At 34.0% G+C, this 16,422-nt stretch overlaps 2 protein-coding genes across 6 annotated transcripts; one reads left to right on the plus strand and one right to left on the minus strand.

Moving 5' to 3' along the window:
- Positions 1 to 1,990: 1,990 nt before the first annotated feature.
- Positions 1,991 to 10,535, plus strand: swm (Zinc finger protein swm). 2 transcript variants are annotated; one of them, XM_018448099.1, is made up of 10 exons: positions 1,991 to 2,184; positions 3,949 to 4,067; positions 4,160 to 4,460; positions 4,689 to 4,853; positions 5,031 to 5,398; positions 6,473 to 6,718; positions 7,516 to 8,031; positions 8,123 to 8,907; positions 9,321 to 9,575; positions 10,174 to 10,535. In XM_018448099.1, the coding sequence occupies exons 1-10, from the start codon at positions 2,126 to 2,128 to the stop codon at positions 10,249 to 10,251; spliced, it is 2,892 nt and encodes a 963-aa protein (XP_018303601.1). In that variant the 5' UTR covers positions 1,991 to 2,125; the 3' UTR covers positions 10,252 to 10,535. The 2 variants fall into 2 exon arrangements, with proteins under 2 accessions (XP_018303601.1, XP_018303602.1); XM_018448100.1 differs by having other exon boundaries at positions 7,528 to 8,031.
- An 859-nt stretch (positions 10,536 to 11,394) lies between these two features.
- LOC108722779 (sodium/bile acid cotransporter 7) lies at positions 11,395 to 15,008 on the minus strand. 4 transcript variants are annotated; one of them, XM_018448070.1, is made up of 6 exons: positions 14,807 to 15,008; positions 13,675 to 13,824; positions 13,312 to 13,541; positions 13,012 to 13,155; positions 11,810 to 12,056; positions 11,493 to 11,737 (listed from the first exon to the last, which is right to left on the minus strand). In XM_018448070.1, the coding sequence occupies exons 2-6, from the start codon at positions 13,799 to 13,801 to the stop codon at positions 11,493 to 11,495; spliced, it is 993 nt and encodes a 330-aa protein (XP_018303572.1). In that variant the 5' UTR covers positions 13,802 to 13,824; positions 14,807 to 15,008. The 4 variants fall into 4 exon arrangements, with proteins under 4 accessions (XP_018303573.1, XP_018303572.1, XP_018303570.1 ...); XM_018448068.1 differs by lacking the exon at positions 14,807 to 15,008 and adding an exon at positions 13,923 to 13,980; XM_018448072.1 differs by lacking the exon at positions 14,807 to 15,008 and adding an exon at positions 13,923 to 13,980 and having other exon boundaries at positions 11,560 to 11,684.
- Positions 15,009 to 16,422: the final 1,414 nt, after the last annotated feature.

Here is a 16,422-nt window from a genome sequence, read left to right on the forward strand (position 1 = left end):
GAATAAGCCTAATTTCATCAAAATCGGAGGTGAGACGGGTATTCTATACCTTTACCTAAATTTTTATTTGTGCGCAAAAGTGCTTGTAGGCAATCGAGCTGTAGGCAATCGAGCTGTAGGCAATAGTACATGTAGGCAATCGAGCTGTAGGCAATAATGCATGTAGGCAATAGTACATGTAGGCAATCGAGCTGTAGGCAATAGTACATGTAGGCAATCGAGCTGTAGGCAATAATGCATGTAGGCAAAAGTAATTCTGTTTCTAAAATTTTTATTTGTGCGCAAAAGTGCTTGTAGGCAATCGAGCTGTAGGCAATAATGCATGTAGGCAAAAGTACATGTAGGCAATAGTACATGTAGGCAATCGAACTGTAAGCAATAATACATGTAGGCAATCGATCTGTAGGCAATAGAACATGTAGGCAATCGATTTGTAGGCAAATGGGATGTAGGCAAAAGGTGCTGTAGGCAATCGATTTGTAGGCAAAAGCAACCCTCTCGGGGCAACCAATCAGCATCGTTCCGTTCCAATTTTAAGTAGCCCGGGTTCCCATGAGACATATTTTTCGGAAACGGAAATTTTTCGTACTGTCAGTCACCAATGATCACTAGCGATTAAAAATAATATTGAAAAAATTCAACTAAAAGGAGCATTGAAAAGGTGGAAAATGTCATTTGTAAGTATTGTAATTACATGTATGTTAAATTATTTTATATTAGATTATAATGATGGTTTTGCTTCCTGAGCATCTTCTTGGCTTAATATCAATTCAAATTGCTTATTATTTTAACCGTCTAACAGGTAACCTTGTCTTTCACTATTTTTACTGTGACTGTTGCATCTTTCCAGCCGCAGTAGTCACAGTAGAAAGTGACGATAAAATCTATGACGTCATTATTCCATCGCAGTGCTATCGTAGCTTAAGGCCATCACACGTACAAAAATTTTGGAACAAACTTTACAATGCTGCCAATACTGGCAGTGAGTTACGGAATGCAGCCATAGTAGTATTACATATATCATATATGTCCAATAAGCGCTTAGTATTATTGGTATAGAGTATGGTTAGTAGATCCAATATGGAAGACCTATGCGCTACTTCTATGCGCCATTTTGATTCATGTATAGAGCTTTATGGCGTGGTCCCATGGTGCGGAACGTATGCGCAATGCGGAATTGGCGGAACGATGTCCGTCCAATTGCAAGCATTCCGTCAATTACGCTCCGCCGATGTCTTTTCTAAACCAATCACGAGCGTTCCGACAACTCTGCATTGCGCCAATTCCGCACCATGGGACCGCACTATGAGTGCACTCTGAGATTTTAAAGCATAAAACTTAAAGAAATTGATCAATCATAGTAAATTGTTCTCCTCACATTCGACTGTGTGATTAGTCAATTTCTTACAACTTAAGGCTAAAGCTGGAAACACAATAGTCGCGTTCAGCAGACTTAACTGTTGCAAAGAGGATCCGTGAGCGTTCGCTGCTATTGGTGTATTCTTTTAGATCATCCAATAGCAGCGAGAGCTCAACAGTTGAGCCTGACCAATGGGCATAGGCAATAGGCACAGGAAACAGAGAATAACGAGCCGTCCAATCAGAGCTCTGGGATATAATATCGAACTTATATCCCAGAGCTCTGATTGGACGGCTCGTTATTCCCTGTTGCCTGTGTCTATTGTGGGAGCTTTCCAACAAGCGACACTGTGCGACACAGCGATCACCTCATCTTTGTTTAATATTGGTGAACAACAATGTGCAACGATTCACCGTGTCACACCGTGTCACTCTGTGTCTCTTCTTGGAAAGTGTGTTTCCAGGTATAGGAATAATAGATTTTAACCTATTAGAAACGGTGACTCGGGTCGAGTTCTCGCACCTTGGATTATTGGATACAAGGCTTTAAAAATTTAAACGCGGCAGCAGCTGTTCCCGTGACACTTTCTCAGACTGGCGCGCCGTCTAGATACGCGCAATTGCTCCTTGCCAATGCAATAGCGACCGATTTCAGAATGGCGACTGTCTTCATTTAGGAGGGTATTGGTTTCACGCTCTTTTGTGATACCCCGTGTGACCTCCGCGAGGCCTTCTATGCCAAACCGTGACACGGAACTCACCGAGAATGATAATCGACAATCCGGACGTGTTCAAGGCTTGGCTTACCGCCGTGCTGGAGCCGTTGTAAGTAGGCCAGTCTGTACCCCCCTGAAGAGAGTGCACCACTCCGTGCGTGTGTGTATGCGCTCGGTGTTCGTAAATGGCCGTACATGTGGTGTCGTTACGCTGTGCTACACACCCCGTGTGGCACCGTACATATTTACACGGGAGAGATGCATTGACAATCCCCACTTCTGTGTCTTCCTCTCCATCCCCCAAACACCCTTACACCTGTCTTCGTCTACACCAGCATTGCTCAGCTTTGTTCTACCAAATGTAGCCAATACTTAACCATTTCTCTTCTTAACTGATTTGTCAATTAAATGCGAATATTAAGTTCTGGGACCGTATTATGCTATTATTTGTTGGTCCCTTATTTAATATGTTGCAAATAGTACACAGCAACATTATACATTTGTGTTGATCAAGATAAAAATTTTAGTATTTTTGCTTATTATTATAGTTCGTCATGTTCTGCAATGATTAGGATGATTAGGAAATTATTTCATTGAATGCCAATAGATACTGCATGCTTTGAGTATTTTAGTATACAATTTTTATTCTCACTAAACAGACTTTATGAATATATAAACATCATGTCATAATAAACGTTATGTCATAATTTTCTATTTGATCATATTGATTTATTTTATTTATATAACTTTTATCACATAACTATTTAAAGAAGTTTATTTTTATCTCTATAAAAAGAGAAAAAATTAATTAAACATAAGCTTTGCTTTTATTAAGTCTTATAAAGTACATATGTTGAACAACCTGTTTGTGTTGAAATACTATTAGGTGGTTGCATATGAAATCGTCCATTTTTGAGCAAAAGAAAATACAGTGGTGATTTGTCTACATTTAAGACTTCAACCAACTCCACCAGCATTTGACTCGAGTCTTCGTCCAATTCCGTGTCCTTAAATTTTTTAGGTGGTTTTTCGCAGTCCTTGTTGTCCATAGAGAAATCACAACTTTGGAAGCCAAACTACTCTTTGTACGTTGTACTTGATGGAACATGTTCGGCATACACTTCCTCTAGCAAACGATGCGTTTCCGTGGGCGATTTCTTTGTCAGGAAATAATGGAGCATAACTTTCCACAAATGTGATTTATTTGGACCAAAATTTGTCATTGTAAACACAATCAAAATAGATGACGTTAATGCGTTGCACAAATGTCACCTATGGCATTTTGGTGGGACTCTATAGACCTCTCATCATGTGTATTGCCAGCTTTCAATTCAAAGAAATAGTGTACTTATCGCTATTTATTGCCAATAGGTGGTTTCATATGCAACCACCCAATATAATTGATATATGACATAAAATGTTTCTTACTCATCTTATAATTTAGAGATTTCTAACATCTTATTTAGAATAAATTTTTAGCAGAAAAAAAAGCTTTGTACTATTTATCATTTTTATTACAAATTGTAAATTATAGGATTATGATTTATGGAATTAAAAAAGTAAAGAAGTAAAAGCAAAATGTAAAGTTATTAAAAAAAAAAGCAAGTGATTAATTGCTATTAATGTAAAGCAATTTATTGTCATGCTCAGTAAAATCTGATTCAGAGTATACAAAATTCTTAAGTTAAAACTAGATATAAATTATATTTAATATACATTTTCTCTTGGCTTGTTCTATGTATAAACTAAATAATATGTGATAATTTTACTTAAATTCAAACATTTTTGTATTTGTGTTTTATTTATGTATTTTTTTTACTTTGTGTCTATCAAGTAAATGTCTATGATTAAATAATTTATTTTCTTTTGATAGATGCGATGCAGACCCTGCTGCTTTAGCCAAATATGTCTACGCATTGGTCAAGAAAGACAAAACTTTGGAGGAACTCCGCGGTGACATGGTTGAGCAGTTGGATGTATTTCTGCAAAAAGGTACATTTATACAAAGTATTTTAAAGAAATTGGAAATCTGTTTATCTGTCGTCCTTCTGATGTGAAAAACATATTGCAATGATTGTTTTTAGAAACCAAAAACTTCGTGGAATTGCTCTTCAAGACGTTGGAAACTCAGGATTATGTGTTTCCACCGCCTAAGAACGATCCAGATGGTGGTGGGACACCACCCGGCGTAAATCCATCAGCTCCAGTTGTATCATCATCAACGGAGAAAATAATAGATGCACCAATTCCATTAGTACCTATTATTACAAATCCCCCTGTCCCACTTCAAATTAATGGATCGGCTCCTGCTGTAATTAGCAAACGCGAGACTAGAAAATCTGATTCAGATAAGGATAAAGAAAAGGAAAAACGATCTCGAAGCAGGTAATCTTTCCTTTCTTTCTTTTGAGATAAAAAATTGTCTATATGATTCGATGTTTACAGTCAATACTTATAAAGTCAATGCTCATCAATGCTTATAGCTCATATGAAACAGGAGAGCTTAAAAATACAAGAATTTCAGTACATTAATTACTAAATACATTTACTAGTATATTTAGTACTTAATAATATTGGAATTTCAATTATAATATTATACTATGTAAAATATAGGAGTGGGAGAATGAGATCGAGAACACGATCACGATCACGATCGTGGGAAAGGGACAGACGTAGATCTAGAAGTAGAGAACACATTCGACGTGATAGAGAAAGAGATAGAAGTCGCCCATGGCGAAACGAATCTCCACCGATCAGTACCAGACGACATGATCGCCGGTACGATCACGTATTTGTATTTGAAATGTCTTAACAGAATTTAATAAAAATCTTTTTTTATTACAATTTTTATATATATTACAAAAGGCTTTTTTTAAATTAATTATTGAATCTTCATTTTTCTAGAGCTTTTAAACAATTTTTGAATATTTTATTATATAGTATTTTATTTTTTAGACGTACTAGGAGTCGCAGTACATCACCGATACGACCTAGAATACGCGACGGTCCAGATAATCGCGATCATCGAGCAAGGTTCAGGAACAGATCTCCGACACCGCTTCGATCCCGATCGCGTTCAAGATCAATAGAGCGAAAGAAGATCGATCGCTTTGAAAGGATAGAGGTAGATAGAACAGAACGAATTGAGGGAAGCCCTGGTGGCGGTACACCGACCCAAGATAGTAATCATGGTGATGTAGACATGAGGCTGTCTACAACTAGTCAATCGATACAAAGTGTTGTCGCTGTTGCGGGTGGTATTCCAAATAATCAGACGGGTTCTTTTCAACAACAAGCAAAGAGACGTTGCAGAGATTTTGACGGTATGTATCTTGACAATTTAGGAGACTATTGTGAAAAAATCGCCATTTCTTTAAAGATTTAGGCTGATCGTAAAAATAGAATGACTCAAAATTATAAGGGATTTTTTTTTGTTAACCCTCAACTGCATATCTCGTTTTAGAGTATTAATTTACAATACATGTCTGGGTCCGAGTCACCTACTGTGGGTTTGACTGGCTCTGTAATTATCACAAATCTCAATGGAAAATATATTTTGTTTTCTAACGAAATGCTACAATGTATAGAATCGAAATATCAAAACGTAAAAAGGTTTTGATAATAATTGAAAAAGTTATGCCAAATAATAGTAAAGAACAATTTGTAAAAAGAATGCAATAATCATCTTTTTTTTTTAAATTATATCTTTATAATAAAAAAAGATAATTAAATTAAAATAAGTAGTATTTTGAAAAAAGGAAAATTTGAACTTTAAGAAAAAATAATACATTATATCGATTCATTCTAAAAAGTATAATTATTTGCACGAGTGAAATGGGGGCATTTTTATACATGTTCCTAATAATGATATCGGAGGTATGTCGGATATTTTCTTCTTTAATACAATAAAAATATTTTATGTTAAATATATAATGATTTTGACATTTACTCACTCCTTTTATAACTCCGAGGAAATAGAGCGATTGTTTCGCCAAGTCGTCTGTCTCACAAAAATGCTTTTTTTGACAATGAATATGTTTTAATTATAAGAAGACAACACATATATTTGAATACAACATTAATAAGCAGGCACTTATTAAAAACGAATTTTTACTTTCGGCAAAAATCTCTCGAATTTACATTTGACGGGTCCAAGTCACTCAAGCCAAACTTTTATTGTATCACAATTAGTATCAAGACAACAACGAAACAATTGCAACGCAGCGATCGACAGAGAAAGATTCCAAGTTTTTTACCCCCTCATTTTAACTCTGCAATATTAACTGTATAAAAATTGTGACCAACTAAAATTTTCATCCGGGTCCAAATGACCCATTCATATAGTTGAAGGTTAAATGACATATTTAAATATTATTTGTTTATCTTTATGTTTATAGAAAAAGGATATTGTATGAGGGGAGATCTCTGTCCCTATGATCACGGAACAGACCCAGTTGTGTTAGAAGATGTGGCGCTTAGTCGTGTTTTGAGTTTTGGGCCGCATAGTGCTCAAGCTCCAGGAACAGTTCCAGTAACTACGGTACCAGAACCACCGCAGGGTCCTAATGGTAACCCACCACCGCCACATCTTCCTCTTGCCAGTTTACCACCATCTCACTTAAGAAATCACCATTCTAATATGGGTATATATTTTTACATGTTGTAAATCTTATGATCGTCTTATGTGATTTGATATAATGCCTTAAGAAAGCAATTTTTTTTAGAAGAAAACTATATCTTTGACCGCAAATACATTAAATTAAAAGAGGCTTAGTGAAAATTATAAAATTAACAATTTAAAATATTAGTCAAATTATAAACTGTTAAATTAAAATAAAATATAGTAATATTAATGGCAAAAATAATTCTAATACAAGTAAAACACGCCTCCGCGTAACCACGAAGGCTCACATAGGTATTTTATTTGTATGTAAATTATTAACTCTTTGCGATTCACCGACGGCATAGCGACGTCGCTTAAAAACATAAGTCTGATCGATAAATATGCAGAACTATTATTACATACAATTGTTATAGATAAAAACTAAAAATAAAACAAAGTATTTTAATTTTAATAGGTGCTATTATGATCGCGTTTAGATGTTGCCAATACTGAAAATTCATAGTATATGTAATGTGAGCTAAAAATTTTTAGTACTGTCAATGTGTATCTCAACATGGCACATATATATTGTAAAAAAAAAGATATGCAGCTCCGTTCCTATTAATTTGTTTTATTCGGACATTTCAACAGTGTAATAAATACACAAACCGCAAAGTGTTAATACATATAAAATTGTCACTCCGGCTTAAACTAAAATTGACAGATTGTTAAAAAAAGGCTAATTCTAAAATTGTATTATAATTGTATATTGTATTATTATACAGTTTAAGCGCGGTATTTCATATATTCTAAAATGTAATGAATTAAATATGGTAGATGTTTTTGCAGAATATAATCCGGACGCACCTAGCATGGAGCCACGAATGCCATGGGGTAGACATCCGCAATCTGCACCTGGGATTTATGGCAGAGGACAAAGAGAACTGATCAGTGTGCCAGTTATTCCCCACACAAACTCAACAGAAATAACCCATACCCAAAGCAATCCATTAAAACGCAAACAAACGTTTGACTTTAATCGTCTAGGACCGAAACAGAGAGTGGTGCATAACCCGGCCAATTGCTCTCTCGAACTAAAGAAGGTTCCACGAAGCTTAAACAATATAACTCAATTGAATAATCATTTTTCCAAATTTGGTAAAATTGTAAATATCCAAGTTAATTTTGGCGGTGATCCTGAAGCAGCCTTAGTTACTTTCCAGTTGCCAGCCGAAGCAAAGTCTGCTTACAGAAGCGCAGAGGCTGTGTTAAATAATAGATTTATTAAAGTATTTTGGCATAATAATATCAATAATAATGCGGCTGGTGGAGCTATCGAAAATGTGCCACCGGGTAAGATAACACACCTTTTATTATTCACAATAAATATTGTAGACGTTAAATTGTTAAACGACTTAGTAATGAGAGATTTTATTGTATCCAGGATGCCGTCCCTCTGTTAAAGAAAGGCTAGGCGCTGCGGTAACGTTACCGACAAAAACTGATGATAACGAATATGTTCCCACACGTCGTTCGACCGAGGAACAAGTCACGCAAGCCTTAGTTCCAACTTCACCTAAAGCTGCTGTTGTTCCTACTCGAGAAGACAAGGTTCTCGCGATAAAGAAAACACAGGAGATATTAGCGGCGAAGGAAACACTAAAGAAGAAGCAGGAGGAGAAACGTAAGGAGGCGATAAAGCTGACCGCTGATCTGCGCAAAAGGAAACAAGAGCTACTAGATAAGCATCTGATTGAATTGCGTGCCTTGATTGACAAGGCCGAAAAGAATCCGGAGCAAAAGGAATCGATCATGCCGACGATAAAAACTATGCAGCAGTCGGTCGACAATTTGCGCAAGGATTTAGCCGCAAATGGCCAGATTGGCGGTAACAAATCGCAGGTTAAGTCTAGGGAGCAAGCGCAGAAGGAGATACTGGACGCTGAGTTAGATTTAATGACTGCACAACAAGAGGGTCAAGACGCTGGTGAGTTGCAGAAAAGATTGAACGAACTTCGAGCCCAAGCAGCCGCGTTGGGTTTGAACACGAATCCTGGTGTGGGTAGAGGTGCAAAAGTTAGTCGAGTAGCACGCGGTACGCATACGATATCCTTCAGGGGTCGCGGCAGAGGAAGTTTTGCCCATGTCTCAGTGGATCACCGGCCAACAAGTCTTCTAGTCTCTGGTTATGAAACTGAAGAGAAGGCGGAGGTCCTAGCGCATTTTCAAGTAAGATTTATGCATTTATGAGATATTTGTAATATTTTTATATAAGGTACGTTCCGTTTTACGATAATATATTGTTTTATTCTGATTTAATTCGATAAAAAATGAGCATAAAATGATGTATCATGTGCGCATGCATGAAATGAGACGGATCCACAATTATTTTTTTATCGCTTAAAACTGAAAAATGCACAAAAAGTTGTTATATGTATGCTATATTTTCCACAATTCCTGAAGTAATTTTAATTATTTTTCATAAGTTTCTTCTTCATCAATAAAAACATAAATCAATCTTTTTTTCTAATAACTGATATTTTTGTTGTTATAATTATGTATAAAGCTTTATGTATTCCTTTCATTATGTTTTAATAAACGTATAATGTGCAATTAATATTGCCAATTTTTTTGTGCTTCAGCAATTTGGTGAAATAGTGAATCAAATAGTTGATGATGCGACTCCCTCGATTGTGATTAATTTCAAATCGAGAAAGGAGGCTGAAGTGGCTCTTGTGAAAGGACGTACATTTCAAGACAGACTGTTATCGATAACTTGGGTATCCGGCCATCATTTACATCGTGGAGGAACTGGTACTAACTCAAGTGCATCTATACAGCTCTCATCGCGTTCCGAACAAACTGCACCTACCGCAGATGAAGATATTGACTTAGAAGTAAGTTTTAGCATAAGACTCACATAATAAAAATAAAATTTTATAGTATATACATATAAAATTTTATAGTATATACATATAAAATTTTATAGTATATACATATAAAATTTCAATTTTAATCAGAATAATAATAGAATATACAGTTATAAAACAAATTAAAACAATTCTTTGCTAGTATATTGGATATTTAAAATTGTTTTAAGTTTATAAATTTTTTATTGATAAAGATGGTTTCTATGGCTTTTGTTTAGATTTCGAAAATAGGCAAGAAAATATTTAACAAGGAAAATTTTTGTTTTATTTATCTGAAATTATAAACGCAGCCATGATACGACATGCTGTGTCCTTTATGTAATAAATGGGAGGGTTCCGATTGCGCATATCTCGCGCACATCGTTAATTGGCCAATTTAATATAAAACATTCTCATTGGTAAAACAAAGGGAAAAATTACTAAGCACCAGCCGATGAGAGTGCAATCGGGGATATAGATTAACGAAACTCTTCGGTAATAAATATTTTATTAATGTAGATGTTCTGTCATCGGAACATCTCTACATTTTCTATTAGTTTTTTAAAAGCTTTAATAATTTTTTTAGGGCACGGAAGCATTACTCTTAGAAGAGAACGAGGAAGAGGAAGACGAGGATGGCGAGTCACGTAGCTGGCGGCGATAGCAGCATCGGCATCAGCGTCAGCGCCGTTTGTGACAGGAGCTTGGTGTCAAATGTAACGACTGCGTGATCATCCGGGCCGATTATCGTACGCGACCTGGTACTTACGCCTACATTACTGCACCGCCATTTGATGCATCCATTGCCATTTTCACGAAGAAATCGAATTACATCATGCTCATCAGCGTTATCATGAGTGTTACACTATTTGTTAATATTATTGAATATACAATACACATGCGCACCAATGACGGTACGGTGTACCATATTAAGTGGCGTATCACAAATAGAGAAAGGAAAAAGAAAGAAAAAGAGAATCAACATGCAAATTTTCGAACAGGAATAACCAAAATTTATTTGTAGAATAAAATCGCTATGTTTTGTATGGGAAGAAAAAAAGGAACATCTGTCATTCTGAGTTTCACACACAAGTCCTCTTCTTTTGTACGTAGAACTCGAATCGATTTCCTAGCTCTTGTTGTTTTAAAGGCTCGTACATGGTAGACGGATTTAGGATAAGTAGGAGCTTGTAATTTCGAGGATATTAAGAACTTTTTCATTCGAGGATGAGGAAACTATATTTGTAATTTATACAATACAAATAGCTATCTATATTGTATGAGATTCAATCATAAGTCATAACATCTCACTCGATTGGCTGTTGACTTTTATCTATTATACCTATTTAAAACGATTCTTGTAATAATGAGCAGTACAATGTATCATCTTTATTGTTTCTTTTTAAAAGATGTCAGTGGATTAGATTACTGAAAAAATGCAATGAGATATATATCTATACATATATATATATGAAATATTTCGCGCATTATTTACATAAATTCTTTCAATCCAGATTAAAACAGTAATATATGATTCTTACAAACCATTCCATCCAGTTTCAAGGTAAGTATCGAATTATACAATATGTAACGATCATAAATAACATATAAATATTATATGCAAAATTGCTTATTTTAAAACGTAATCATTCTAGATAATTTAATTAACGGATTAATAAAACTATTTGATTACACGTAAAAATGATTCTCTGCGTCAAGTTTACCTAATTAAAGTCCTTAAGAAATTTAGAATAATGAAATATGAAAATGTTGACGATGTTGCTATATTTATTAAGTTTTTCTATTTTTCAATATTCTATGTTTTATTTATAGTAAACTTTTAATAATTCAATCTCATTAAATTCCTTTTAAAGTTTATCTGTAATTCTACTAATTCAATTCTTTTTATGGAGCCAGCCAGCTGGCTAACAAACTACCTAACAACAATTGTGCAACAGGTAATATCCTTAATGGTAAATTCACTGCTGGCCCGTGAGCTGAGCCGTGGTACGCCCCACGTAAGATCCAACCGCCGAGACTAACGGATTTATGAGTGCTGGTAAATAACGCAGCCAACAGAACATTTCGTGGTAACCACTGGGAACACAAGATCCAGCATAAACTGCTAAGAAGGATCTGAGCCAGGCACGCTTGAAAAAATATATATAGTGTTGAATCCAAGACGAGAAGTAATTAAGAAATTAAATACTTCAATAACTTACCAATAAGTACACAGAATAGTATATCCACCGCTTCCAATGATGAAGCATCTGCCAGAACAGCATCGCAAAACCAGTGATATGCTATTGTCAGCAATAAAATTTGAGAAAACCAACTTGTATTAACATTGAAACATCTATTTTTCAGTATGAACATCCGTAAAATGATACCCATCCCCAAGGGAAGAAGTGTGCTGTATACAATTTCTCTGATGTTAATCCCAACTAACGGTGGAGTAGATGTTCCTAACTGTTAAAAAAATTATTCTTGACATCTTATAATTTATTTTAAAATAGCTATTTAAAAAATTAAACTCCATTTATAAATATATATATATATAGTGTTTTCCATTATCTAGATAAAATTATCTAGATGAAGAAATGGCTTTATCTTATCTTAGATAAAATTTTTTTCAAATTAACTAAGATTATAGAAGAGTATTGTAAAAAAATTTCTATATAACTTCTAATAATAGTAATGATGAAAATATTTTATGGTATAATAGATAAAACTGGAATTAGTATGACATCTACAGTCATAATTCAAAGCGACATTGAAGTACTTTCATATTTAGAAGATAAATCTAAGAAATTAGATATTCTTAATTTGTATCCATACGTCAAATAAATTTTTTTTAAATATGACACATTGCCATTGTCAGCGTCAGTAGAGCGCCTTTTTATTTGTGGACAACAAATATTAATTCCACGTAGAAACCGTTTGTTAGACGAAATGTACAAAAAACTTCTATTCGTAAAAAATAAAGATTAATGAAAATATAAATACATTTTTTGTATTCCATTTAATGCCCAATTTCTTCACTTCCAGATAAGTTGCAGATACCCTTATCCAGGAGATATCTCCATTGTATTCTGGGATAATTATCTAGAGGTGAAGAAATTGGGCACAAATCGTTTTACTGCCTAATAGTTAAAAACGAAATTATCTTAAAAATTATCTAGATAAAATTTTTTTTAATTTCATCTTTTATCTAGATTAATATAAAGTTAATCATCTTCATCTTATCTAAGATACATTTTTGTGTGATTTATCTTATCTATATCTAGATAATTTTTAAATAAGTGCAACACTGTATATATATATATTCATACATTGAATAATATAAATTGTAAAGCTAAGTAATCTATTAAATATGTAATACGTTCTAGTAAGAAAATATATTTCTTGTTGATAAAAACTTTACCATTAGATACAGTAAAATAGGAGATAAGAATAATCCTCCAAAATGCGACACCAACGTGGTAATTACGCTCGTAGGCAAATCAGCTTGTGCCAAACGACACAAAGCAAGTCCTGTACTGAATGGCGGTGGCATACAGTAAAGGACCTAAAAGATATAAGTGTTAATAAAATAAAAGATACATTAATAATTGTTTTAATTTCTACCTATAAATAATAATATATATACTATTTTTTGCATAGATATATATTTAATCTATTGTGTGTCAACGAGGATTAATTAATTACAAATACTTTTAATCACCTCCATTCCTTTGAGTAACCATATATTAACTTTCGCGTAGGTCATTAATAGGTACGTGCCGATCCGTGCTAGAAAGGGCATCAAAATATACACGAAAACCATCACAAATGTCAGAAGATAGCCGTCCTTCAATGTCGAGTAAAGAGACTTAGGATCGCATAATAATCCAGCTTCTAAGTACATCAAAGGCACAGCGAAATAGCGAATGATAAAGTTACCGTTGATTATACCTGCAACGAAAAACAATGTTATAACATCTCAATGCATTATTATCCCAATTGAGGATAAAGATAGTGCAAGATTTCTTTTTGTGTATATATATTTCTTTTTTCTTTACTGAAGCATTTATTGAAAACTGTTCACCATTCGTTGCGCCAATATGCGGTTGAATAGTTGCAAGTATCATGCATATGAGCATTAATAGAACATATCCATATCGATACAAAAGATTAGTTTTTTTCCTTGGCTGTAGATTGATATTTACACTCATTTTTTAATTATTTTGAAACGTACCTAAAAGAGAGATACATTATATTCTTCATATCAACATCTCACAGAAATTATTTGCAAATATAAAATGCATTTAAGGTAGTTATCATTGATAATCTTACCTAAAAAAGCATGCGTGAAAGCTAAATTTTCAGACTCTACAAAAACCGTCAATGAAGTAATGAAAAGAACATAAAAGAAATCAAATTAACTCTTCAACTTTAAGTAAGGCATCATAGCATAAATCCATTTGTGGCAACTATATTATAATCGTACAAACGTTGTTATCAAATAATTCAAGTTAACTGATCAATCTTATCGAACGAAACAATAAAAATGATATTCTTAAAAACGAGATGCATAAAACGTGAAAAATCGTAAGAAAAACTTGCTGCAAATGCACCCTATTAATTACTGGTAGCCATAATTAAAATATAAAGAGAATAATTGTTTTAATATATAGATTTTTATGTTTCTTATATCTGATTGTTCAAATCTTGCAGACAGAGAAATCAAAAGAGCATAGTATTGATCAGTGTAAACGAATCCTATAAAAACATGTCTAATTATAAATAATCGGAAGCATAAGCGCCGACTTTGGTAACTTTTCTATGCAATCGTCTATTGCTGTACCTCTATCGTCTCATTGTGCTCAAAAGCTTATTTGCGCAAGTATCTGAAAGCGATAAACAAACGTAAAAAAGAATTAATTTGTGTGTTGCACAGGACTACTTCCTGTAATAATATATGTATAGAAGGAATTAAAATGGTGCCGATCGAATAAGGAAATGCCTTTTTGTAAATGGAAGTTGATTATTTATTTAATAACTATTATGCGGAGCCATTACATGCATTGTTACACGCTATTGGATGTACATTATCTATATAATCGACTAAAATATAATGAAAATATTGCGAGCTATTTGTTTGTGGATCTAAAGAAAAAATTCGTGAATTTATCGTAAGAATAGCTTTCGCAGACGTAATAACATGCGGAATTATTTACGACGTTGAAGAGGTTATCTATTAGTCGGCGACACGGTTCGCGAAGAATTATATTATTGTTCCTCATTTAATTTCGGAACACCTCCATGCGCATTAATAGAACCGAGCAATGTAATCGAGCCACGACCCTCTTTATCATCTTCAAGGCAGAATCGGGCAGAATAAAACCGATGAAAATGTTCCTCCTTCCTACAAACCCGGAATGCTTGGATACTAGTTGATATCAGTGACGTAGACATAATACCGTGCCCGGTATCTTTCCTATTACAATTGTATAGGTATACATGAAATGATGTTTTAAATCTCAACAGATCCCTGGTAAAAAAATTTCGCTGAAAATATTCTACGTTTTGGAACATTTCAGCGAAATTGCTGAAATTTGTTGAAATTTCACTAAAAGTGAATTTTTCAGCTAACATATTGAAAAATCGCTGAAACTTCTCTAAAATTGAACTGAAATTTCTCTGAAATCTTTACTGAAATTTCTCTGAAAATGAATTTTTCAGCTAAAAATCACTGAAATTAAATTGAAATTTTTCTAAAATGCTGAAATTTTGTTAAAGTGTTCCAAAACGTGAAATAATTTCAGTGAAATTTTTCCACCAGGGGTCTCCAATGTAATTATTTGCAATTGAAAAATATATTTTTAGTTTGTTAATTTGCAAGATTGAATAAGTTAACTTTTTTTATTAACTAAGTTAAGTTAAAATTAACAATCTTGAAAATTCAACTTTAGTTAAGATACAATAAGGTAATCCATAATGAAATAACTAAACATGAATTTTTTCTTTAGATATTTTTAATGAAAGATTACGCGATATCGTATTCAATGTGGGAGAGAAAAAGAAGAAAGATGAACCGTGAAAGAACTTTAGCTAAAAAGAACAGACCTATTATTACTGTTCCGTTTCATTTTTTCTTTCTGGCTTCTCCGACGGAAGAAACTCAAGGAGTCGATTGTGTATTTCGAAATGAGGTAAAAATTATAAAAGTGAGCAAATTCACTAGAATATTCATAATTTAATTGGCCAATAACTAATGAATTTGCTCACTTTTGAAATTTTCACCTCATCTCAAGATACACAGGGTGCGTTTCGATATTTACTGCCAGTGCTGAAACTATACAGTATACGTCACGTACGCTATAAATTTTCAGCACTGGCAGTGAATATCGGAACGCACCCACAATCGACTCCGAAAAGTGCTATTGCGCATACATATTTCTAATTAGCCAATGGCTGCATTCAGCAGAGAAAACTAATCAGTTAGCGCTTAGTTTTAATATAATTGGGTGCATTCAGCGGACTCAACAGTTGAGTGAGCGCTCGCTGTTATTGGTGTATTCTTTTAGATCATCCAATCATAATTTTAGATCTAGAAGAATACGTCAATAGCAGCGAACGCTCACTCAACTGTTGAGTCCGCTGAATGCAGCCATTGGTTCCTACATTTAGATTCAGCGAAGAACCAATCATTTTAAAGATTCACTAAGCGCTAATCAATTAGAGTTTTCTCTACTAAACGGAGCCATTGGCTGCGTTCAGCAGAACGGTTGTTTTGCAACTGTTGGAAGTTTCCTTCGCGCTAATTGGATCATACTTTTAGATCTAGAAGAAT

This window comes from Mycetomoellerius zeteki, unplaced genomic scaffold (genome assembly GCF_001594055.1).
Source record: "Mycetomoellerius zeteki isolate Tzet28-1 unplaced genomic scaffold, Tzet1.0 scaffold219, whole genome shotgun sequence".
NCBI lineage: Eukaryota > Metazoa > Arthropoda > Insecta > Hymenoptera > Formicidae > Mycetomoellerius > Mycetomoellerius zeteki.

What these genes read in the sequence shown, in the direction of transcription:
- swm (XM_018448099.1), top strand. Translation starts at nt 2,126, where the DNA reads ATGATAATCGACAATCCGGACGTGTTCAAGGCTTGGCTTACCGCCGTG. An exon ending in ACGTTGCAGAGATTTTGACG is followed by an intron (nt 5,399 to 6,472) that starts GTATGTATCTTG and finishes TTATGTTTATAG; the next exon opens with AAAAAGGATATTGTATGAGG. An exon ending in AAATCACCATTCTAATATGG is followed by an intron (nt 6,719 to 7,515) that starts GTATATATTTTT and finishes TAAATATGGTAG; the next exon opens with ATGTTTTTGCAGAATATAAT.
- LOC108722779 (XM_018448071.1), bottom strand. Translation starts at nt 13,801, where the DNA reads ATGAGTGTAAATATCAATCTACAGCCAAGGAAAAAAACTAATCTTTTG. An exon ending in GGTTACTCAAAGGAATGGAG is followed by an intron (nt 13,156 to 13,311) that starts GTGATTAAAAGT and finishes TATATCTTTTAG; the next exon opens with GTCCTTTACTGTATGCCACC. An exon ending in ACTATTCTGTGTACTTATTG is followed by an intron (nt 11,738 to 11,809) that starts GTAAGTTATTGA and finishes TATTTTTTCAAG; the next exon opens with CGTGCCTGGCTCAGATCCTT.